Source organism: Pristiophorus japonicus, chromosome 7 (genome assembly GCF_044704955.1).
Source record: "Pristiophorus japonicus isolate sPriJap1 chromosome 7, sPriJap1.hap1, whole genome shotgun sequence".
Lineage (NCBI taxonomy): Eukaryota > Metazoa > Chordata > Chondrichthyes > Pristiophoridae > Pristiophorus > Pristiophorus japonicus.
In genome coordinates, this window is record NC_091983.1 from 116121717 (window position 1) to 116147994 (window position 26278).

At 41.0% G+C, this 26278-nt stretch overlaps 1 protein-coding gene across 3 annotated transcripts in view; it reads left to right on the top strand.

Moving 5' to 3' along the window:
• Nucleotides 1–26278, top strand: part of ptprk (protein tyrosine phosphatase receptor type K) — a 779294-nt gene that overhangs the window by 720208 nt on the left and 32808 nt on the right. For all 3 annotated transcript variants that reach the window (XM_070885263.1, XM_070885265.1, XM_070885264.1), the window contains 8 exons: nucleotides 6009–6106; nucleotides 8235–8351; nucleotides 9126–9280; nucleotides 14647–14782; nucleotides 18179–18328; nucleotides 19463–19636; nucleotides 20104–20235; nucleotides 22891–23016. In XM_070885263.1, the coding sequence (XP_070741364.1) occupies nucleotides 6009–6106; nucleotides 8235–8351; nucleotides 9126–9280; nucleotides 14647–14782; nucleotides 18179–18328; nucleotides 19463–19636; nucleotides 20104–20235; nucleotides 22891–23016 (1088 nt within the window). The remainder of the gene's footprint in view (nucleotides 1–6008; nucleotides 6107–8234; nucleotides 8352–9125; nucleotides 9281–14646; nucleotides 14783–18178; nucleotides 18329–19462; nucleotides 19637–20103; nucleotides 20236–22890; nucleotides 23017–26278) is intronic.

The window sequence follows — 26278 nt, forward strand, 5'->3', positions numbered from 1 at the left end:
GGCATCATTTTGCGATCAAATTCAATGAGTGGGCCAGTCCGATTGTTCCAGTCCTCAAGGGAGATGGCACCGTCAGAATCTGTGGTGATTACAAAGTAACTATCATTCATTTCTCGCTGCAGGATCAATACCCGCTACCAAAGGCAGACGGCCTATTTGCAACGCTGGCGGGAGGGAAAACATTCATGAAGCTGGACTTGACCTCGGCCGACATGACACAGGAGCTGGAGGAATCTTTGAAAGTCTTCATCTGCATCAACACACACAAAGGTCTTTTCGTTTACAACAGATACCCGTTTGGGATTCGATCACCACGGAACATGATTCCAGAGGAACATGGAAAGTTTGCTGAAGTTTCCCGCGCACCGTGGTCTTCCAGAACGACATCTTGGTTACAGGTCGGGACACCGTCGAGCACCTGCAGAACCTGGAGGAGGTTCTTAGTCGGCTTAATCGTTGGGGCTCAGGCTAAAATGCTCGAAGTGCATTTTCCTGGCGCCTGAAGTGGAGTTCCTGGGAAGAAGAATCGCGGCGGATAGCATCAGGCCCACTGATGCGAAGATGGAGGCAATCAAGAACGCATCGAGACCACAGAAAATTACGAAGCTGCGGTCGTTTCTAGGACTCCTGAACTATTTTGGTAACTTCTTACCGGGTCTTAGCACATTGTTAGAAACCCTGCACTCTTTACTGCATAAGGGAGATGAATGGGCATGGGGTAAAAGCCAAGAAAATGCCTTTGAGAAAGCTAGGAAGCTGTTAAGTTCAAACAAATTGCTTGTGTTGTACGATCCATGTAAACGTTTGGTACTAGCATGTGATCTGTCGTCGTACGGGGTCGGGTGGGTGTTGTAACAAGCTAATAAATTTGGAAATTGCACTGGTTGCTTATGCATCCCGAAATCTGTCTAAGGCCAAGAGGGCCCACAGTGTGATCGAAAAAGAAGTGTTGGCTTGTGTTTACGGGGTAAAGAAAATGCATCAATATCTTTTCAGGCTCAAAATTGAATTGGAAACCGACCATAAGCCGCTTATATCCCTCTTCTGAAAATAAAGGGATAAATACGAATGCATCAGCCCGCATCCAGAGATGGGCGCTCACGTTGTCCACATACAACTATGCCATCCACCACAGGACTGGCACAGAAAACTGCCGATGCTCTCAGTAGGCTACCATTGCCCACCACCGGGGTGGAGATGGCACAGCCTGCAGATTTAGTTATGGTAATGGAAGCATTCGAGAGTGAGCAATCACCTGTTACCGTCCGACAGATTAGAACCTGGATGAACCAGGACCCCTTTCTGTCCTTAGTAAAAAAAAACTGTACGCTCCACGGGAGTTGGTCTCGTGTCCCGTTAGAGATGCAGGAAGAAATAAAACCATACCAGCGGCGCAAAGATAAAATGTCTATACAGACAGACTGCCTCCTATGGAGTAATCGGGTAGTTGGGCCTAAAAAGGGCTGGGATACTTTCATTAGTAATCTCCACAGTACCCACCCAGGCATTGTGATGAGGAAAGCGATAGCCAGATCCCACATGTGGTGGCCCGGTATCGATGCAGACTTAGAGTCCTGTGTCCACAAATGTAATACATGTTCTCAGTTAAGCAATGCACCCAGGGAGGCACCACTAAGTTTATGGTCTTGGCCCTCCAAACCATGGTCTAGCGTTCATGTCGACTATGCAGACCCATTCTTGTGAAAAATGTTTTTAGTGGTTGTAGATGCGTACTCCAAATGGATTGAATGTGTGATAATATCTGCAAGCACGTCCGCTACCACCATTGAAAGCCTACGGGCCATGTTTGCCATGCACTGCCTGCCTGATGTCCTTGTAAGTGACAATGGGCCGTGCTTTTCAAGGAATTCATGACCCGCAATGAGGTCAAACATGTCACGTCTGCCCCGTTTAAGCCAGCGTCCAACGATCAGGCAGAATGAGCAGTTCAAACAATCAAGCAGAGCTTGAAAAGGGTAACTGAAGGCTCACTGCAGACTTGCTTAACCCGAGTCCTGCTTAGTTACTGCACAAGACCCCACTCACTCAACAGGGTCCCTCCCTCTGAACTGCTCATGAAAAGGGCACTTAAGACAAGGCTCTCATTAGTCCACCCTGATCTACACAAACAGGAGAGAGTAGGCCGCTTCAACAGAATACATCTCATGATCACGCAAATGTGTCACGCGAAATTGAAGTAAATGATCCTATATTTGTGTTGAGCTATGGACAAATTCCCAAGTGGATTGCTGGCACTGTTTTGGCCAAAGAGGGGAGTAGGGTGTTTGACGTCAAACTCGCAAATGGACTCACCTGCAGAAAACACTTGGACCAAACCAAACTCAGATTTACGGACTATCCAGAACAACCCACAATAGACACCTTTTTCGACCCTCCAACACACACACACACACACACAAGTGGCAACTGACCCAGCGGTTGACCACGAAGCAGAACTCATCACCCGCAGCAGCCCAGCAAGGCTCACCAACCCCAGCAGTCCAGCAAGGCCAGCTGCGCAGCAGTCCAGCGAAGGCCCAACAAATGACTCACCAACACCAGCATTTGCACTGAGATGATCAACCAGGGAAAGGAAGGCCCCAGATCGACTCACATTGTAAATAGTTACACTATTGACTTTGTGGGAGGGGGGGGGGGGTGGCGGGGGGAGTGTTGTTATGTATGTAAACCTGTAATTACAATGTCCAACCACCAGAGGGTGTATCCTCTGGTACTTATATATAAGGAGGCCTCACAGGCTGGAGAGGCACTCTGAGATCTATAATAAAGGACTACGGTTACACTTACTTTGAGCTTGCAGTATCTAGTCTGACACTCTATCCAAGTCATAACAGTTAGCATGCAGGTACAGCAAGCAATTAGGAAGGCAAATTACATGTTGGCCTTTGTTGCCAGGAGGTTGGAGTACAAGAGTAAGGAAGTCTTGCTACAATTGTACAGGGATTTGGTGAGACCATACCGAGAGTACTGTGCACAGTTTTGGTTTCCTTATCTGAGGACAGATATACTTGCCTTGGAGGCGGTGCAACGAAGGTTCACTAGATTGATCCCTGGAATGAGATGGTTGTTCTATGAGGAAAGATTGAGTAGATTGGGCCTATGCTCTCTCGACTTCAGAAGAATGAGAGGTGATCTTATTGCAACACACAAGGTTCTGAGGGGGATTGACAAGGTAGATGCTAAGAGGTTGTTTCCCCTGGCTGGACAGTAGAATTAGGGGGCATAGTCTCAGGATAAGGGGTTGACCATTTAAGACTGAGATGAGGAGGAATTTCTTTACTCAGAGGGTTGTGACTCTTTGGAATTCTATACCCCAAAAGGCTGTGAATGCTGAATTGTTGAATATATGCAAGGCTGAGATAGATAGATAGATTTTTAGATTCTTATGAACACTGCAGGAGATACAGCCAATCTGGTTTACAATGACCATTTTAAAAGGACTTAAGAATGAGGAGCATGAGTAGGTCATGTGGTCCCTCGAGCGGTTTGGTATGCTCAGCCATTTCAGAGGGCAGTTAAGAGTTAACCACATCGTTGTGGGGCTCGAGTCACATATAGGCCAGACCGGGTAAGGACGGCGGATTTCCTTCCCTAAAGGGCATTAGTGAACCAGATGGGTTTTTACGTTCCGGTAATTTCATGGTCACCATTACTGATGCTAGCTTTTTTATTCCAGATTTATTTAATTAACTGAATTTAAATTCCACGGCTGTCATGCTGGGATTTGAATTCATGTCTACGGATCCTTAGTCCAGGCCTCTGGATTACTAGTCCAGTAACATAACTACTATCTCGGAAGATAGTATCCCAAAACAGGCTTTTGGTTGACCTTACTGTCAACTTTGTCAAGTTTTTTTATGGAGTGATAGCGGTTTGCTGCAGTTAATTGTAACTGATTTGATTTGACTTGACTCGATAGGGTATGCGATAGACTAGTCTCTCACATTGTGAAATACTGAACTGTCCAGCTTTAGGTTTGTGTAAACTGTCAACTGAATAAATGCACATTTTCTAACAAAAGCAAAACCTATTACTGTGTGCCAAAAACTATATAGTTCACATTCTTGTCTTTTCATTTGTACATTCCCAGTTTAGAGAGGCTAGAGGAAGACCTCAGAATTCTAAAATGGAAAGGTAGCAGAATTTTTCTATGTATTGCTTTCAATGTAGAAATCCACATGCAAAGAAAAGGCAAAATGAGTATAGATACAATACTTTTTTTCAAAAAAAAGCTATTGATATTTGGCTTAAAATTTATATTTTAATTTTTGTCTGAGTTTGTTTTCAGCTTGTCCTTTTTAAAAATAATTAATGTATTGAAGCATTTTTTAAATCTTTGCTGATTGAAATTTACCATTGCATCAGTGAACCTTTCTCTACTAATAGTAACCTTTCAGTTACTATTTTTGTTAATCTGTAGTATCCCATCAGATATTGATATGCACCAAGTACAAAAGATAACTATATCCAGTCAAGTCAGCTACAATCAACTTACAGTAGTTTGTTACCAAATTTTAAAAGTTTATTACTAAGGCCAACAGAAAGTCTGTTTTGAGATCCTACCAAGTAGTATTAGAAATTAATAAAACAACATAAGCAAAGCACTTTAAAACAATTTTTTTTGTGGTATATAATCTATCGTATTTATTTTGAAACTCTGCCTACATTAGCTTCCAATGAATCTTACAAATGGACAGAAACATTAATGGAAATTGCAAACTTTAGCAGAAATTAGTTGAAATAAGTTTCAGCATTCAAAATGCTTCAAGGATTTATTAATGGAAGCAAGGCTACACATTGTTTCTCGGAATATATAGGGGCTTTGAAAGAACTTGCATAGTATTTGGGGTGGAAGGAAAAGGGGAACACTCTAAATCTAGAATGTTGTTACTGGGATTTCTGTGTTTGTGTGAAATTTTCATACAGTCACACTGTAGGTATTTTTCAGTGAAGTGTAAAGTTGTATATGCAACATTTTTTACAGTATGAATACCATCCCACAGCACAATTACAGATTTTGACCCCTCAAACTAGAGTTGTGTCTTAGGAGAACACTTTGAGCTGAATAACATGGAACTCAGGGTGGTATTGGTGGAACATTTTGATGTAATAAATTGATTATCATAAGATGTGTATTACCATAACATTAAAGCATATTAACTTAAATGTAATTTTTCAAGTATTGATAGCAATATACTACATATTGATTCTAAAAGTTCTGCATTCTAGGGAAACGGATAGAGAAACAATTGTCTGTTTAAACAAAAATAGGAAATGCTGGTCACAGCAAGTCAATCAGCTTCTGAAAAAGAAAAGAAAGGTTGTTGTTTCAGGTATCAGAACTGGAAAGTAACTGAGCACATTAAGACTGAAAAAAAACATGAGATGCATTCGGGAAGGCAACAGCAGGTAGATGTCATAAGTCAGGAATGCTTGACTACATTTGATGATTTTTGTATCTCATCCACCAATCAACATTGCTTTTCAAAAGCCAGTTCGTGGGCCATTCATCCCATTAATTGCGCCTTTGACAAAAGTCAGCATGAATGACTGTTGATTTCTGTCTGTTGTTCCCCTTCATTGTTCAGTCCTTTTAAAGGATTCATTTATCATCTAGTTTCCAGTACTGACAAAGGGCTAACTTGTCTTTTCTCTTTCCAGATGCTGGCAAACCTGCTGTACATTTCTAACATTTTCTGTTTTCATCTATGATTTCCAGCATTTGGGATTTTTATCTGTTTCACCAATAATGCCAATTTTCTGAATTCACGATCCTGGAATGGTGCTTCGCCCACTGTGACTTCTTGCTATGTGGTCCTGGTGGGTGAAACACTGCATCAGAAGGGCACATTCAGAACATTGCCCCCAATATATTTTCATGAAAATGAAACAAAATTTTAATGTTCGAATCTGTGCATGAATCATTTCTGTGACCATACATATTCACCATTATTGAAAATAAATATTATGATTCCTCGTTCTTCTAGGTCCAGTGCATGAAACTGTGTATGATTTCTGGAGAATGGCTTGGCAAGAGCAATCAATTTGTATCGTTATGGTCACAAATCTGGTGGAAGTTGGAAGAGTAAGTTTGGTTTTAATTTAAAAAAAATAAATGCATTGGGATGAGTTTTAAAGTTTGAAGAGATATCCAATTGTAATCAGCATTTTATGAATAATCATAATATACCTATTTTTGTTAAGATGTAAAATCTAAACAATGTTATCCATGACACTTCATTTTTAGACTTCTTTGTACCTTGGTTTTGTTCCACTTGAAAAATTATTTTTTACTGCCATTTTGGGTGACTTTATTTCATGTAATATCCTCTGACCAAGAGGTCAGGCAAATGTTCTAATTTGTACCTGGGCTTCTATCCCACACTCGAGCTCTTTCCTTGGAAGCTTTGCAAGATAACTTATGCTTTTCTCCACGAATGTCTATCGAGATGGCCAGTTTGAAAACAGGATTTTGCTTTGGAAGGAGGCAATTGCAGGGAAGAACATGTTATATATGTTTCATTCTACTCTAATGCAGTATCTTTGTGAACTAACATGATATGACACAAGGCTATTGAACACATTTTTTTTAGTATAATTTTAGGATGCATTTATACTGCATCTGTTTAGCACCTTATGAAGTGACTTCAGCTTCACACTGACACAAAACTTGCAGTGTAAATCCAAAGTGAAGTGGAGTGAGATTTCCTGTAGAAAATAGTCTTTCAGCCTAGGTTTGACATCATATGTAGTGTACGTACAATGCAGTATCGAACCTAAAACTGCTCAAGGATCCACTGGACTGCCTGGGCATTTTTTAATACCTACCTAAACTGAATTTGAATATTTAGAAAGCAGGGATTCTCCCTCGCAATCTAAACATTTACATTTCCAACTATTGGGAGAGAATTCTGTGAGTTGTGTATTCAAACACACACAGCTTTCCTGAGCAAGACTGTTGGAGGAAAACATGTCCCCTTAGTGCCGCCCGTTAGCGCCAGTCGATATGACTAATGTGACGTTGAGGCCAGTACTGACCGGATGAGGCGAATCCAGTGGTGCACGCCAAATCAGCCCCCCCCCCCCCCCGTAGCACTGACGATGACATCTGTTGCCAGGGACCTCAACGCCAGGGAGATTGTGATGTCAGTGAGTGAACAACACTCGATTTTCCAATTTGCTTTGAACCACTTACCTCACCACCTGGAGTAAACACTGATGGAGAGCTGGCGTGCAGCTCTTGGAAGCCAGCTGCAGGGACATTATTTAAAGAGATCATCAGTAATCATTCGCATCTGTCAGGTTAGTGCAGTTTCAGTGGATTTTTGTTAAGTTTCAGCTATTGCAACAGTTTCATTGAGTAATGTCAAGATTCTTTTGTATCGGGAGTCTTGTGACATGTACAAAGTAGCTACATTTATTCTTCAAAGATTCAAACTGCAACATTTGGTAAGATTAATGAGGGCTGTACTGGCATCACACCTTGCCCTCCAGAATCTATGGCGGAGGGAACATTGGCAGCGAGAAAGATGGGAACATGTGCGCAGAGGGAGAAGAAAGAAGACTAGGAGGAAGACAAGGAGGAGGAAGACAATGAGGAACAGGAGGGAGGGAGTAGTCAGCCAGACAATCGGGTTTCTGGACGGGCGGTCCGTGATGTGGTGTGCCACCTTCCTCCATAAACCGGGAGGCGATCTGCCATGAGAATTTGTAAATAAGTGCTCCTTCTACTTGTCGTCCTCCTTATGGTTGTTGAAGCAGCTGCACAGCCAACAGTACTGAGAAAGAGGTGCTGCAGCATCAATAAACCTCCCCTTTAAGTAGTGAAAAAAGCCTGTGGCAATCATGAGTTGCGATTAGACTGCACCCGATACTGGTCCAGCCTTTAAGTGTAACGCCAATGAGCTTGGGTTATAGACTTGATTTAAGACTCAAATAATTTTATTTTGAGCAGAGAACGAATTTTACGTGCAGTCTGGAGCATTTTCGCATGGCACTAATTCACCATCTTTTGTCCTAACTCCGTCCATTCCTTGGCTATAAATAATTTCTAACCCATAGAGTTCCAGCTAAGTCGGTGCAAAGCAATATGAGCATGTTATTGTCTGACTGAAATGTAAACTTTAGCTACCACTCTGACACAAGGACTTGTAGTGTAGTGCAGCTTTATAGTTCTCCTCAATCATTTGAACACTCTTATTTTAAAATTTTAGGTGAAATGCTACAAATATTGGCCAGATGATACTGAAGTTTATGCAGATTTTAAAGTTACATTCATGGAAGAGGAACCACTTGCAGAATATGTAGTTCGAACATTTACGTTAGAACGAGTAAGCTGATTTATCTTCCTTAACTTTCTTCATGCCTTTTCTCTCTAGTATTTTTAGAATATTTCTTTAATTTAAGATATTCAAGAAAAGTTGAATTTTGGCAGCCTGATACTTCAAATTGGGTTTTACCTTCAATACCCGAACCACATAAACAGGAAATATCTGCACCTAAAATATTTGGTATTTTTTTGTTGGACCGAAAAATGAATTGATAAGCAGTTGATGATGGCAAATTCAATTTCATGCTAATACTTGCAACTGTACAATATATTAAGCTCTGATCTGTAGGCTCTGTATAGCTAGCACCAAATGCATCTTCGGCACCAATTGGCTTTTATGCTCTTGTGACAATTGGCAATATAGCTATTAAACTGCGAGGATTGGACGATGTGAGCACTCGGGCATATGATCAGAAGGAAGTAACTGATTATAGAATGGGATGCTGAATGGAAGAGGTCATATATATGAAGACAAAGAGTGGAAGAGTATGCAGAGCTCTGTGAGGATCGGGTGGGAAAGTGGAGTTGAGGTCGAAGTTCAGCCATGATTTTATTGAGTGGTGGAGCGGGCTCCGAGGGGCCACATGGCCTACTCCTGCTCCTAATTCTTAGGTTTTTATGATCATGAATATAGCTCTGGTGAGAGGCCACAATATATTTAGAAGTTTATGCAATCATTAAGTGTCAATTTGGCACAGAATACATTGCATAGCCCCTTGAAAAATTATTTCAGTACTTGAACTGTTTTGAAAATATTTATCTTTTTCCTTCTCAGAGAGGTTTTGATGAAATTCGTGAAGTTAAACAGTTTCATTTCACTGGCTGGCCTGACCATGGTGTTCCTTATCATGCAACTGGTTTGCTGGCATTTATCCGTCGTGTGAAAATCTCAAACCCCCCTGGAGCAGGACCAGTAGTTGTACATTGCAGGTTCGCTATACTACTTGTATATATTACTATGATAAGCTTAAACTTTTAATTAATGCAAAATTGAATTTGTGCATGTCTGTGACTGATTGTTACAGACTGTGACCATGACATCAACATCACTGGGTTACAAGTAAAGCTACATTTCAAGTAACCATGTTACTTTAGTGAACATCATAACTTTAGAATTTGTAGGAATAGGTAGTTTGGCCCAGCCGTCAAGTCCTTTTATGATGCATCTCAACCCCACCTTCTCTCCACATCGCTCAATCCCATCTCTTTTCGCAAATGGCGCTCATCGCCTCTCGAGCCCATTTATACTGTTGCTTCAATTACCTTCTCTGGGAATGATTCTGCAGTTCTACTGCACTTTGCATAAAAAGGTACATAAGAAATAGGAGCAGGAGTAGGCTATTTGGCCCTCAAGCCTGCTCCGGCATTTAGTAAGATCATGGCTGATCTGATCATGGACTCGGCTCCACTTCCCTGCCCGCTCCCCATAACTTTTTATTCACTTATTGCTCAAACATCTGTCTTAAATATATTCAGTGACCTAGCCTCCACAGCTCTCTGGGGCAGAGAATTCCATAGATGTACAATATGCTGAGAGAAGAAATTCCTTCTCATCTCAGTTTTAAATGGGTGGCCCCTTATTCTGAGACAATACCCCCTAGTTTTAGTTTCCCCTATGAGTGGAAATATCCTCTCTGCATCCACCTTGTCGAGCCCCCTCATTATCATCTTTGTTTCGATAAGATCACTTCTCATTCTTCTGAACTCCAATTAGTATAGGCCCAACCTGCTCAACTTATCTTCATTAGTCAACCCCCTCATCTCCAGAATCAACCTAGTGAACCTTCTCTGAATAGCCTCCAATGCAAGTATATCCTTCCTTAAATACGGAGACCAAAACATTACATAGAAACATAGAAAACAGGAATAGACCATTTGGCGCTTCGAGCCTGCACCACCATTCAATAAGATCATGGCTGATCATTCACCCTCAGTACCCCTTTCCTGCTTTCTCTCCATACCCCTTGATCCCTTTAGCATAAGGGCCATATCTAACTCCCTCTTGAAAATATCTAACGAACTGGCCTCAACAACTTTTTTGCGGTAGAGAATTCCACAGGTTAACAACTCTCTGAGTGAAGAAGTTTCTCCTCATCTCAGTCCTAAATGGCTCACCCTTTATCCTTAGACTGTGACCCCTGGTTCTGGACTTCCCCAGTATCAGGAACTTTCTTCCTGCCTGTAACCTATCCAATCCTGTCAGAATTTCATATGTTTCTATGAGATCCCCTAAACTCCAGTGAATACAGGCCCAGTCGATCCAGTCTGTCCTCATATGTCAGTCCTGCCATCCCGGGAATCAATCTGGTGAACCTTCGCTGCACTCCCTCAGTAGCAAGAATGTCCTTCCTTAGATTAGGAGACCAAAGCTGAACACACTATTCTAGGTAAGGCCTCACCAAGGCCCTGTACAACTACAGTAAGACCTCCCTGCTCTTATACTCAAATCCTCTCGTTGTGAAGGCCAACGTGCCATTTGCTGCCTTCACCACCTGCTGTACCTGCATGCCAACTTTCAATGACTGATGTACCATGACACCCAGGTCTTGTTGCACCTCCCCTTTTCCTAATCTGTCACCATGCAGATAATATTCTGCCTTCCTGTTTTTGCCACCAAAGTGGATAACCTCACATTTATCCACATTTTACTGCATCTGCCATGCATTTCACCTAACCTGTCCAAGTCACCCTGCAGCCTCTTAGCATCCTCCTCACAGCGCACACCACCACCCAACTTAGTGTCATCTGCAAACTTGGAGATATTACACTCAATTCCTTCATCTAAATCATTGATATATATTGTAAATAGCTGGGGTCCCAGCACTGAACCCTGCGGCACCCCACTAGTCACTGCCTGCCATTCTGAAAAGGACCCGTTTATCCTGACTCTCTGCTTCCTGTCTGCCAATCAGTTCTCTATCCACGTCAATACATTACCCCCAACACCACGTCCTTTGATTTTGCACACTAATCTTTTGGGTGGGACCTTGTCAAAAGCCTTTTAAAAGTCCAAATACACCACATCCACTGGTTTTCCCTTGTCCACTCTACTAGTTACATCCTCAAAAAAATTCTAGAAGATTTGTCAAGCATGATTTCCCTTTCATAAATCCATGCTGACTTAGACCGATCCTGTCACTGCTGTCCAAATGTGCTGCTATTTCATCTTTAATAATTGATTCCAACATTTTCCCCACTACCGTTGTTAGGCTAACCAGTCTATAATTCCCTGTTTTCTCTCTCCCTCTTTTTTTAAAAAGTGGTGTTACATTAGCTACTCTCCAGTTCATAGGAATGGAGCCAGAGTCAATACACTGTTGGAAAATGATCACCAATGCATCCACTATTTCTAGGGCCACTTCCTTAAGTACTCTGGTATGCAGACTATTGGACCCTGGGGATTTATCGGCCTTTAATCCCATCAATTTCCCTAACACAATTTCATGACTAATAAGGATTTCCTTCAGTTCCTCCTTCTCGCTAGACCCTCGGTCCCCTAGTATTTCCAGAAGGTTATTTGTGTCTTCCTTAGTGAAGACAGAACCAAAGTATTTGTTCAATTGGTCTGCCATTTCTTTGTTCCCCATTATAAATTCACCTGATTCTGACTGCAAGGGACGTACGTTTGTCTTCACTAATCTTTTTCTCTTCACATATCTATAGAGGCTTTTGCAGTCAGTTTTTATGTTCCCAGAAAGCTTCCTCTCATACTCTATTTTCCCCCTCCTAATTAAACCCTTTGTCCTCCTTTGCTGAATTCTAAATTTCTCCCAGTCCTCAGGATTGCTGCTTTTTCTGGCCAATTAATATGCCTCTTTCTTAGCTTTAACACTATCCCTAGTATTCTAAGTGTAAATGTTGGTACCCTAGGTTTTGGTCCAGCAGTACTCTAGGTATGGCCTCACCAATACACTGTACAGTTGTAGCAGGACTTCTCTGCTTTTATACTCTATCCCCTTGCAATAAAGGCCAACATTCCATTTGCCTTCCTGATTAATTACCCTACCTGCATACTCACTTTTTTGTTTCATGCACGAGGCCCCCCAGGTCTCTCTCTACTGCAACACTTTGCAATTTTTTTCCATTTAAATTATAATTTGCTTTTCTACTTTTTCTGCCAAAGTGGATAACCTCACACTTTCCCACATTATATTTCCATCTGCCAAGTATTTGCTCGCTCACTTAGCCTGTGTCCTAGATTTTTTGTGTCCTCCTCACAGTTTGCTTTCCCATCCATCTTTGTATCATCAGCAAACTTGGCTACTTTACACTCGGTGCCTTCATCCAAGTCATTAATATAGATTGTAAATAGTTGAGGACCCAGCACCGATCCCTGCGGCACCCCACTAGTTAGTGTTTGCCAACTGAAAAATGACCCATTTATCACGACTCTCTTTTTTTGTTAGTTAGCCAATCCTCTATCCATGCTAATTTATTACCACCAACCCCATAAGCTTTCATCTTGTGCAGTAACCTTTTATGTAACCTTATTGAATGCCTTCTGGAAATCCAAATACACCACATCCACTGGTTTCCCCTTATCCACCCTGCTCATTACATCTTCAAAGAACTCCAGCAAATTTGTCAAACATGATTTCCCTTTCATAAAACCATCCTGACACTGGTTAATTGAATTATGCTTTTCCAAATGTCCCGCTACTGCTTCCTTAATAATGAACTCCCGTTTTCCTGACCGATGTTAGGCTAACTGGTCAATATTTTCCTGCTTTTTGTCTGCCTCCTTTTTTAAATAGGGGCGTTGCATTTGCAGTTTTCCAATCCACTGGGACCACCCTGGAATCCAGGGAATTTTGGTAGATTACAACCATGCATCCACTATCTCTGCCGTCACTTCTTTTAAGACCCTAGGATGTAAGCCATCAGGTCCAGGGGATTTATCCGCCTTTAGTCCCATTATTTTACCGAGTACTACTTCTTTAGTGATAGTGATTTGTATTAAGTTCCTCCCCCCCCCATCGCCCCTTGATTATCCACAATTGGGATGTTTATAGTTTCTTCTACCATGAAGACCAATACAAAATATTTGTTCAACATCTCTGCCATTTCCCTATTCTCCATTATTAATTCCCCAGTCTCATCCTCTCGGGGACCAACATTTACTTTAGTCATTCTTTTCCTTTTTATGTACCTGTAGAAACTCCATATGAATTCCCTCCTTATTCTTAATATCCTAAAATTTAACATCTGTCTGCACGTGTTTGATTTCTTCAACAGAGGGAACAATTTGCTTGAATCAGCATTGTCAATCATTTTTACAAACTTGAGTATACTTGGAGTCATGAAAACAGCTCTTTGCTATTTAGGCAGCTTGTTGGAGATTATAATCTGCACTATGTTGACTTTTTAAAAACTGAATTGTGTCTTTTATCTAAATTTTGATGTTAACATGATTATTTTATTTCAATTTAAACCTGTTAATGCTGCCAATAATATTTATTTGCCAACTGAACTTCAGCATAACTGATACTGAAGAGTAGAGGAACAGAGGGACCTTGGAGTGCATGTCCACAGATCCTTAAAGGCAGCAGGACTGGTCGATAAAGTAGTTAAAAAGGCATACGGAATGCTTTCCTTTATTAGCTGAGGCATAGAATATAAGAGCAGGAAGGTTATGCTTGAACTGTATACAATACCAGTTAGGCCACAGCTTGAGTACTGTGTACAGTTCTGGTCACCACATTACAGGAATGATGTGATTGCACTTGAGAGGGTGCAGAGGAGATTTATGAGGATATTGCCGGGACTAGAGAGTTTTAGCTATGAGGAAAGATTGGATCGGCTGGGGTTGTTTTCTTTGGAACAGGGCAGGCTGAGGAGGGACTTAATTGAAGTGTATAAAATTATGAGGGGCCTAGATAGAGTGGATAGTAAGCACCTATTTCCCTCAGCAGATAGGTCAATAACCAGGGGGCATATATTTAAAGCAATTGGTAGAAAGATTTGAGGGAAGTTGAGATTCTTTTTCACTCAGAGGGCAGTGGGGGTCTGGAACTCAATGCCTGAAAGGGTGGTAGAGGCAGGAATCCTCATCACATTTAAAAAGTACTTGGATCTGCACCTGAAGTGCCATAACCTGCAAGGCTATGGACCAAGAGCTGGAAAGTGAAATTAGGCTCTTTTTCAACCGGAGCAGACATGATGGGTTGAATGGCCTCCTCCTGTGCTGTAAATTTCTATGATTCTATGATAACCAACAGTTAGGTTATGCTACATGTCAGTCTACCAATTATTGTGTGCATTTGACTAGATTTTAATTTCTGTTTTTATGTTTTCAGTGCTGGGGCAGGAAGGACTGGCTGCTATATAGTTATAGATATTATGTTAGACATGGCAGAGCGAGAAGGAGTTGTTGATATCTATAACTGTGTTAAAGCATTACGATCAAGGCGCATCAATATGGTCCAGACAGAGGTAAGATTCAAAGGACACACAACATCTAATAGGTGCAGAACTGTGTGCCAGTGATGACAGTATCGGTATTCTTTCAGGCATTCGAAACATCTTTCTTCAGAAGCGAAAAAGAGTTGGAAGAGAAAAAGTGCAATCGTCTGTTTTTTTCCCCCTGTTAATACTGTTTAGTTTGGGATTTAACCTTAACATTCCAGGTTATGGCTTCGACTTTTTCCCAAACTTTTATTCAATCCCAACTGAAAGGCACTTTCCATAACCAGACCAATCTTTAATGAATTGAAATCTGTATCCTCACGTATACTGTGAGAAGGATTGTGTTATGGGACACCACATGGCTATGATCTATTGTACTCAAGACCATTTAGAACACCCACGACCTTCTGATTACTATGAAAGGCAGTAAATACTGCACTGTTCAACTATATACAGAAGCAGAAAGACACAGTGAGATATTAAATTTACAATAGTTAATACTCACGCAATATGTGAACTTGTTCAAAACAAGAAAATTAACAGTCCAAAATCCTTGATCATTTTAGTAGCCTCTGACTGAGTCTTAAATTGATGTTATGTGAGAAGTGATTTCTCATGGAGCTCCCATTGCTCTCCGTGAATGATTGATTGAGGCAGTGCAATGAAGGATATTGAAGACCATGGGACAGTTTTTTCCTTTGATGTAAAGGCAAGCCACTATTTGCTGTTTGCAGCTACTGGCCATTGAAATCACTACTGGCCATTGAAATCATAACTTTAATGCTTTTAAACGACGTTTAACCTTAATTCCTCTCAGAACAAAACACCCTTGGTTCAGATATTTAAGAAATAATGGCCCAGAAATTCAAGCATGTCCAAGTACATGCCCTGTGAATAGTGAGGCCCGAGGCACCCCTGATATTGGACCTCAGGCCTCATTATAATCGAGCTGGCAAGGCACAACAGCCGCCGGCGTTGAAGTATACACGATCAAGTAAGTGGGGCCATAGGCCGGATCGAGACCACGGGATGCCCAGTGTCGAGAATCGAGAGGACCTGGGATTGTGAGGGCCAAGGGGGTCAGGAGCAGCGGCAAGCCTTCGAGGGTTGGGAGGAGCACTCCTACTCCTCCGAGCTCCACATACAGGTAAGTAAATGTGAAAAAACATGACTTGTATATTGCAGGCGATCCCAAGTTCTGGTTTCCCTGAATGCAGCTGCCTCAGGGAAACCAGTTTTGAAGTGGAGACCTCAAACAGGTGTTAAGTCCCTTATTTGCATATACAATGGGTCTAATGCCTGCTTCAGATGTGGGTAAAGAATGCCTATTTTTTTCCTTTGCCTTTCGTCCGAAAATGTGCATGCACTGCCTGCTATATTGGGTCTTAATAGGCCAGTTAGTGCCTGACAAATGGGCACTGTGTAGCCGCATTTATAGGCCAATGAATTTGTCTATCAACTCACAGATTAACACTAGCATGCAATTGAAACCACACCTTAAACTGATGGGCAGTAGGTGTAATTGGAATATCAAATATCAATAGTCCCCCAAAAGACCAACAGCATAATTAGCATTTGGGACATGGGCTCCACTTTGACCTTCCATCAAGGGAAGTTAACTTCCATCTTTGCTCTTGTTGCAAAATTATATTTACAATACTAGGCCAATGGTTCAGTCTGTGTGGGTGTGTGTGTGTCGGTGTTGGTGTGTTAATTTTGCAGTTTCATCAGATTGTAGTCCTTCCACCTCTAGCAGGCTCAGGGAGATGATGGTCTCCAGATGAGTTTGTGAGTTCTTAGCTCTCACACTAACTGAAACAAACATCTCTGTTACAACAATAAAATCTTATGCACAGCTTTATTACTATAAATATTAAACCTAAACTACAGAAATAAATAAATGAACTTGTTGATTCAGTTTGTTATCAATCTTTGTCTCTTTTTCTTTCCTATTTTATATTTATTTTAACTTAATTTTTCCTTTGTTGCTTAATTGATCCTTTCCATACCTGACTTCTTGGGAGGGGAGTGAGGGAAACGAACTTTGTTCTTTTGTAATCACATCCCTTCCACCTCGGTTATGACATCCAATTTGGAGGAAAGCGTATTGGCTAAAAACTGCCTGCAAATTTTTTTTTGGTCAGCTAAATGCCAGAATCGTGAAGAACAACAGTAATGGGTTGACGATTAATGCGAGAAAATTTTACTTGTTTTAGCTTTAATTCATTGACATTTTTGGTTTCCCTATGTATCTTAACTAGCAAATTTAGTTAGATTGTTCCAAAAAGTAGATAACTAATTTACTGTCATTTAAAAATTGCATTTTCTGTAGTTGAATAGCTAAAACCTACTTGGTGTATGCAACTTGGTATCTGAGGAGTCTTCTGTATACTGAAGATAATTTTTTGGTGTTTCTCTTTCCAGTGTAAGGGGATAGAGTATTGTAAGGGGAGAAAAATGTCACCAAAGTGGAAGTAGACAGACAGATGATCACTAAAGTGGATACTAAAGGTAGTAAATTGATCGGACACATAAAATGGTCCAGATTAAAGAGCTTCTCAATATTAGGAGGTTGTGAGGAAGCATGAGTTCCTCCACCTCAAGGTAGGGATTGTAATATATCGCCTATTGATAGATTGTATGTAAAACTCGTTTATGTATGTAAAGCTCACTTATAAAACTCACTTACAAATGGGTTTTTGGAGAAAGGCTAAGAAGCAAAGCTTGATGGTAAATGAACCATCAAATGCATTGAACTTTAGTACAGACTGATAGAAAATGGAAACTTACATATTCAGTACAGAACAATACCTACCAAGGACTGTAAGGAGTCAGCAGTCTGGAAACATGGATTGTAGCAGCAGCTGCACTCATGGGAACGAGATTGTTTTGGCTGGAACTCTTAGGAAAGGAATAGTATTGGCTGATAAGAAACCAGGTGCATAACAAACCCTGGGAAGCAAGGTTAACCAACACATCATGAGAAGCTGAGGCGAGGGTGACATTGTAGAACAACACATTCCAGAAGGCTGACATGTAATGTAATGGAAGGGTTGGGGAAACCACTCAGCAACCAGTCTGATAAGGATCTACGAATCAATTTAGCTCTGTTAATAAGCTGTACACCTTGAAAAACTGTATAACTGTGCATGTAGAAACCCTTGTATTTCGAAGGTTCATTCCTGAACTCTTCCCCTGCATATGCTTGAATAAAGATCGGTTGAACTGAGGTTTCATCTGATTCCGTGGTCCCTATACGGGCGGATGTCTATCAGGGGATCCACCTTGAAGAAGAGAAGTCTTTTTACCCCAACACCAGTAAACTACATCACATAGTGGATATTACTGTCTTGTATACAATTAACTGGTTTAATAACTGCAAAGTGAGAAGGTTGGTACTGACGGAATGTATTTTTTTTTAAGGAACAATACATTTTCATTCATGATGCCATTCTAGAGGCTTGTCTGTGTGGAGACACATCAATACCAACATGTGAGGTCAAACCAACGTATTATGACATGATAAGAGTTGATTCACAGAGTAACTCTTCACAACTTAAAGATGAATTTCAAGTAAGTAAGCTTCAGCTGCAAGATATAGAATTCTACACATTCCAGTTCAGCACTTGCCATTATTTCAAAGCAATTTTGCGTTCACATTCTTGAGGCAGGATGGTAATCTTCAATAAATCCATGTTAACAAATTTGATTAAATCAAGTTGCATTAAATGAATGCAGCTATGTGTGGTGGCCTGTCCGTAGGAGTTGGTTTCTTCAAGGTGAGCAACATTTTTATTGTTGATTGCAATGTTAGTTTTTTGCTTGATTTGAATTTTGATAGGTGTATGCATTTTTTGTTGCTAGGTAGACCGGATTTTTTGTATTGTAAGACTTCTATTTTCAACTGTTTATTGCAACAGTGTTGCAAGCTGCTCTTTCATTTGTAAATGCCAAAATGGCCAGCAGCATTGTTTAAAAGGGATAGTATGTTCATCACATTCCTGTGGGAAAGGATGTCCATGTTTGATAGGGCGCAGCATTTGTTCCAGCTGGCAGGACTTCCAAGAGTGCAGAGCATTGTAGATGGCAGCCATGTACTGTACAGACCACTGCACCTCCTAAAGGTAAAGATCACTGTTGTCCTCTGGAGAGGGGGCAATGGAGAGTAAATCAAGGCAATTCTTCTCAGTCCACTTTTATAACCACCAAACGAGATTGAGTGCTGTGTTGCTCAATCAATTGGCCACAGATTTTCTGCATTCCTCCATTAAACTAACTAGCAGTGCAAAGCCAAAAAGATGCTAGAAATTTAGGCCAATTATTCCAATACCTTTACTATGTAAAACAATATGCAGTCAGCTCAATACACTTTCAACGAGCTTTGCGTTAGTAGCTAGCCATTCCCAACACAGGTTTTACTAGGACTGTGTAATCAGGATCAACATCATTTAGTTTTCACTACTGAACCAGATAGTGAAATGCTGAAACTGCAGCTTTGATTTAACAGTTTCAATTTTAATTAAACTGCTGGTTCAGTTGGTGCTGCCTGGCCTCCAAAGCTTATAGTTTGCTTAATTCATATTTTTTATACAGTGGTGTGCTTTTGGTAAATCTTCCATCTGAATATATTAGTCAAGCATTATACTGAAAAACATCACCTTGTACAAAAGCTCTTAATGAGCTATGTTGCTTTCTTTAACCACACAGACACTAAATTCTGTATCTTCTCAACTACAACCTGAAGACTGCAGCATAGCTCTTCTTCCCAGGAATCACGAGAAGAATCGATATATGGATGCACTGCCACCAGATAGATGTCTGCCATTCTTAATTACCATAGACGGCGAAAGCAGCAATTACATCAATGCTGCTCTTATGGATGTACGTGTTCCACTTTAACTCTAGATTTTTTTTTTAAAAACAGCTATGTGTATTTTATGGTTATTTTATTTTCAATTTGATTCGATGATGCAATATGTGTTATGCAACACTACAGGAAAGCTGGGAAGCAGGTTTAATTTTTCTCGTTCCCACCAACCAATGAGATTGCAATTTCAGCTGCACCAATTTCAGCTGGCACAGAATGGAGACCAGGGAAACGAGGCAATTGAAAATTAAAGGGTGAATTGTAACAAGCCATGCTTGCACACCCACTAGCAGCCAGAACATGGAATGAAACTTTTGTGCAATTTCCTCAGCTGCTATCAGTTAGTGCGTAGTTCAGGGAACCTGGGCAATCAAATTAAAATAGATTTTTAAAAATGTTTACTTTCCCGCCATAACTTTAAAAAAAAAAGACTGAGCAAAACCATTTTTTATTTAATCTTTTGTTCTTCATTTCTTTACAGAGCTACAGACAACCAGCTGCCTTTATAGTCACCCAACATCCTTTGCCCAATACAGTCAAAGATTTCTGGAGACTGGTGTATGACTATGGCTGCACTTCGATCGTAATGCTGAATGAATTGGACCTTGTGCAGGTAGCTACAGTGATCTTGAAATTCTGAAAAATAAGGGGATGTTCAGATGCTTAACCAAGAATTTTAAAGCTTTTGTTCACTAAAACAGTTCTGTCGAAAAATTTGCTGCACAAATGAGCAGACTGGGAATGGTTATTGATTAATAATTCACTTTCCTGCTCAATAAAACACTTGGCATATTAGGAAAGTTAATTCTTGTCTATAAATAAAGTGCCCTATTGGTCAATACTTCATAATATCAACCCTCAAACTAATTAGTGTGAAATGAGTGTGATTTTTAATTCTGCTCCTGTTCATGTTTCTAGCATTTTCTTGTACTTAGTCCCTTTAAATGTCTACCATTTTGAGGGGGCGGAGAAGAATTTGTGCTTCATTTTTGATAAAAATGTTCTTTGAATACATCATCAAAAATCAATCTACACTGAACCAGCCCAGCATTAAATGGATGTTCAAAATGCATCATTCATTTGCATGTTAATATGCAAAATTTGTTTTTAAACATTCAAGGGTTATGGGGAACAGGCAAGGAAGTGCAGTTGAGGCCAAGATCAGACCAGCCATGATCTTATTGAATGGTAAAGCAGGCTCGAGGGGCCGAATGGCCTACTCCTGCTCCTATTTATTATGTTCTTATTTGGTGGGAAATATTAATTTTAAAACACCATTATTTTATCAAATGCACCTTATTTGCATATCTGTTTCCAGAGTAGGTGGACAAGTGGAGTTTCTGCTCATAATGAAACTTTCAACTTCAAAGCATGCATGCAAAAATTGCTAACTTAGCATGAATCTGTTCACCCTCGAGGACTAATTTTACATTTTTTGGTGACTTTACAGTCGTCTATAATTGCTTTTGCAGCAATAGTCTTTGCAGTCATGTAGTAAGACTGATAATCCAGTTTATAGTAGCGCTTTGATTTGTTCTAAAATCAGGCCATCTTGTCCTACATTTAGCTTTAATCAATCAGCATGGACATAAACCATACATGCCTCAGGCATAGACCCCATACTGGTGTTAATAAACAGGCAGCGAGGAAGTGGCCAGGATGTTTTTTCTCTCATATGCACAAAGTTCTGTTCGTTGTGAGTTATCAGATCTTCATCAAAAATGGAATAAATTGAGAACTCCATTCTGATTTATATGCTCTCTTTGAACCTCTGGCAGCAGTGAACACTGGGGTCATTTTAAATTTCAGCAAATAAACTGGCAGTATCAGATTGGCTGCCATTATATCCCTGCCTAACGTTCCTTTCCATTGAAATTGGGCGGGACGTATAACAGGCAGCCGATCCAATACCACCAGTTTTTCACCTTCAAGGTTGAAAATGACCCCCACTAAATGATTCCTCTTAGCCCTTTGAGTATTGAAAGTTTCTAATATGGAATAACATAACGTAGGACTAGATTAATCTTTGGAATCATTGAAGAATATTGTATTTCTGGAATAATCCCCTTAACTGATTTTGAATACTTTATTTTAACTACAACCACAATATGATGCTTTAATACATTACAATATAATGCTGTAATACTTTAAATTCATTTTTGGGATGTGAGTGATGCTGGTAAGGCCACATTTATTGCTCATCTTTAGTTGTTTTGAGAAGGTGATAATAGGCTGCCGCCTTGAACCACTGTAGTCTTTTTGGCGATGCTGCTCCCACAATGGAAGTATGAAATTCCAGAATTGTGATGAACTGGAGATGATGGTTTCCCTGTGATATTACTACCTTTTTGGAGATAGATGTTGTGAAGGTACTGTTGACAAGTTGTTGCAATGCATTCTCTAGGTAGTATAGACTTTAGTCACAGTGCGCCTGTTGTGGAGGGGGTGTATCAAGCCCACTGACAGTGCCACCAAGCAAGCAGACTGCTTTGTCCTGGATGGTGTCCAGTTTCACCCGTCCATGCAAGTGGGTGAGTATTCCATTATGCTCCTGGCTTGAGCTTAGTAGAAGGTGGAGAAGATCTTGAAGGGTCAGGTGGTGAGCCACTTAACACAGAGTACTCAGCCACTGCCATGCTCTTGTATCCATGGAGTTGATGTGACTTGTTCAGTTGAACATCTGCTTGGTGGTAACCCGTTGGATGGCCCATCAGATGTTGATGGTGGGGGCTCAGTGATGGTAATGCCATGGAAGATCAGGGGAAGTTGTTGGGCCTTTTCTTGTGTATGATTATTAGCTGTCATTTATGTGGCGCAAATATTACTTGCCAGCCCAAGCTTGGATGTTATCCAGTTCCTGCTGTTGGTTGGTGTGGTTGTTTCATTATCGGACAAGCTGTAAATGGCTTGTCTCTCCCTCCCTGTGAGAAAGTACATAGTCTCCACTAGATAATTCTACATAGTAGCACAGGTGAGAGTTTGTTGAGTAATCGCGCACACACAAACCCATGCTGAAGTTGCATTATGTTTAATGTACCAATTGTATAAAAAGTGATTTTGCAGTTTTTATGTTAAAAATGAGTAAAGAGAGCCTCATAAATCCAACATGACTTAAAATGTTATTGGAGAATCCCTCCTCACAACAGATAGTTGAGTTGACAAGTAGTTGTTCAGTCCCCAATATCCATAGTTGCTTTTATCACTGTGTTGATATGCTGCTTTGCTGCCCACATGTGATCTGAAGTACAAATTTGTTCTTGCAAACTAGGGATGTCCACAGTATTGGCCAGAAGAGGGGACACTTCGATACGGGCCAATCCAAGTTGAATGCATTTCGTGTTCAATGGATTGTGATTTAGTAAGTCGGATCTTCAGGATATGCAACCTTACAAGGGTAAGTGCTCTTGAAACAGATTTTCTTCTAGGAACATTGGCTAAAATGAAATTGTCCGTGTGCTGCTTTTTATTGTACAAATAGCGGCATTGATTTGAGCTTCTTATGTTCTCCGCTTCCCTTCCTTCATTGAAGTGGGGCATTCTGTTCACCTGCACAGATAAACTTGTCACCTCAATAATTTGAAAATGTTCACTTGGTTTTTAAACTTTGGTTTTGAAGATTAGAATAACAAACCCACCAAGATGCCCAAGAAGTTTATTTGAAGATAATTAGGTGGAATGCAGGGAGCCTCAATTTCATGCTTATACCTAGGGTTAAATAAATCCTTAAACAAGGTTTGCATTTCACACCACCATATTTTTGCTAATCATTGGAATGTCTGCTATTGATAAATTAACAAGTTATAAGTGATACAATTTAGCCTCATTAATCATCAAAGGCAGTCCCTCGGAATGGAGGAAGACTTGCTTCCACTTTAAACATGAGTTCTTAGGTGGCTGTACATTCCAATACAAGAACCACAGTCTCTGCGATAGGTGGGACAGATAGTCGTCGAGGGAAGGGGTCGGTGGGACTGGTTTGCCGCAAGCTCTTTCCGCTGCCTGTGCTTGGTTTTTGCATGCTCTTGGTGACGAGACTCGAGGAGCTCAGCGCCCTCCACCGCATGCACTTTCTCCACTTAGAAACATAGAAAATAGGTGCAGGAGTAGGCCATTCGGCCCTTCGTGCCTGCACCACCATTCAATAAGATCATGGCTGATCATTGACCTCAGTACCCCTTTCCTGCTTTCTCTCCATACCCCTTGATCCCTTTAGCCGTAAGGGCCATATCTAACTCCCTCTTGAATATATCCAATGAACTGGCATCAACAACACTCTGCGGTAGGGAATTCCACAGGTTCACAATTCTCTGAGTGAAGAAGTTTCTCCTCATCTCGGTCCTAAATGGCTTACACCTTATCCTTGGACTGTGACCCCTGGTTCTGGACTTCCCTAACATCGGGAATATTCTTTCTGCCTCTAACCTGTCCAGTCCCGTCAAAATGTTACATGTTTCTATGAGATCCCCTCTCATTCTTCTAAACTCCAGTGAATACAGACCCAGTCGATCAAGTCTCTCCTCATAGGTCAGTCCTGCCATTCCGGGAATCAGTCTGGTGAATCTTCGCTGCACTCCCTCAATAGCAAGAATGTCCTTCCTCAGATTAGGAGACCAAAACTGAAAACAATAATCCAGGTGAGGCCTCACCAAGGCCCTGAACAACTGCAGTAAGACCTCCCTGCTCCTATACTCAAATCCTCTCGTTGTGAAGGCCAACATGCCATTTGCCTCCTTCACCACCCGCTGCACCTGCATGCCAACCTTCAGTGACTGATGTACCATGACACCCAGGTCTCATTGCACCTCCCCTTTTCCTAATCTGCCGCCATTCAGATAACATTCTGCCTTCCTGTTTTTGCCACCAAAGTGGATAACCTCACATTTATCTACATTATACTGCATCTGCCATGCATTTACCCACTCACCTAACCTGTCCAAATCACCCTGCAGCCTCTTAGCATCCTCCTCACAGCTCACACCGCCACCAAGCTTAGTGTCATCTGCAAACTTGGAGATATTACATTCAATTCCTTTGTCTAAATCATTAATATATATTGTAAATAGCTGGGGTCCCAGCACTGAAACTTGCGGTACCCCACTAGTCACTGCCTGCCATTCTGAAAAGGACCTGTTTATTCCGACTCTCTGCTTCCTGTCTGCCAACCAGTTCTCTATCCACGTCAATACATTACCCCCAATACCATGTGCCTTAATTTTGCACACTGATCTCTTGTGTGCGACCTTGTCAAAAGCCTTTGGAAAGTTAAATACACCACATCCACTGGTTCTCCCTTAGCCACTCTACTAGTTACGTCCTCAAAAAATTTTAGAAGATTTGTCAAGCTTGATTTCCCTTTCATAAATCCATGCTGACTTGGACCAATCCTGTCACTACTTTCCAAATGCGCTGTTATTACACCTTTAATAATTGATTCCAGCATTTTCCCCATTACCGATGTCAGGCTAACCGGTCTATAATTCCCTGTTTTCTCTCTCCCTCCTTTTTTAAAAAGTGGGGTTACATTAACTACCCTCCAATCAATAGGAACTGATCCAGAGTCTATAGAATGTTGGAAAATGACCACCAATACATCCACTATTTCTAGGGCTACTTCCTTAATACTCGGGATGCAGACTATCAGGCCCTGGGGATTTATTGGCCTTCAATCTCATCAATTTCCCAAACACAATTTCCTGACTAATAAGGATTTCCTTCAGTTCCTCCTTCTTGCTAGACCCTCGTTCCCCTGGTACTTCAGGAAGGTTATTTGTGTCTTCCGTAGTGAAGACAGAACCAAAGCACTTGTTCAATTGTTCTGCCATTTCTTTGTTCCCCATTATGTGTTTCATGGTACATCAATAATTGAAAGTTGGCATGCAAGTACAGCAGATGATGAAGAAGGCAAATGGTATGTTGGCCTTCATAGCTAGGGGATTTGAGTATAGGAGCAGGGAGGTCTTACTGCAGTTGTATGGAGCCTTGGTGAAGCCTCACCTGGAATATTGTGTTCCGTTTTTGTCTCCTAATCTGAGGAAGGACGTTCTTGTTATTGAGTGAGTGCAGCGAAGGTTCACCAGACTGATTCCTGGGATGGCAGGACTGACATATGAGGAGAAACTGGTTCAACTAGGCCTGTATTCACTGGAGTTTAGAAGGATGAGAGGGGATCTCATAGAAACATATAAAATTCTGATGGGACTGGACAGGTTAGATGCAGGAAGAATGTTCCTTATGTTGGAGAAGTCCAGAACCAGGGGACACAGTCTTAAGGATAAGGAGTAAGCCATTTAGGACCGAGATTAACAAAAACTTCTTCACTCAGAGAGTTGTTAACCTATGGAATTCTCTACTGCAGAGAGTTGTTGATGCCAATTCGTTGGATATATTCAAGAGGGAGTTAGATATGGCCCTTACGGCTAAAGGGATCAAGGGGTATGGAGAGAAAGCAGGAAAGGGGTACTGAGGTGAATGATCAGCCATGATCTTATTGAATGATGGTGCAGGCTCGAAGGGACGAATGGTCTACTCCTGCACCTATTTTCTATGTTTCTATGACTTCACCTGATTCTGACTGTAAGGGACCTTTTGTCTTCACTAATCTTTTTCTCTTCACATATCTATAGAAGCTTTTGCAATCAGTTTTTATGTTCCCTGCA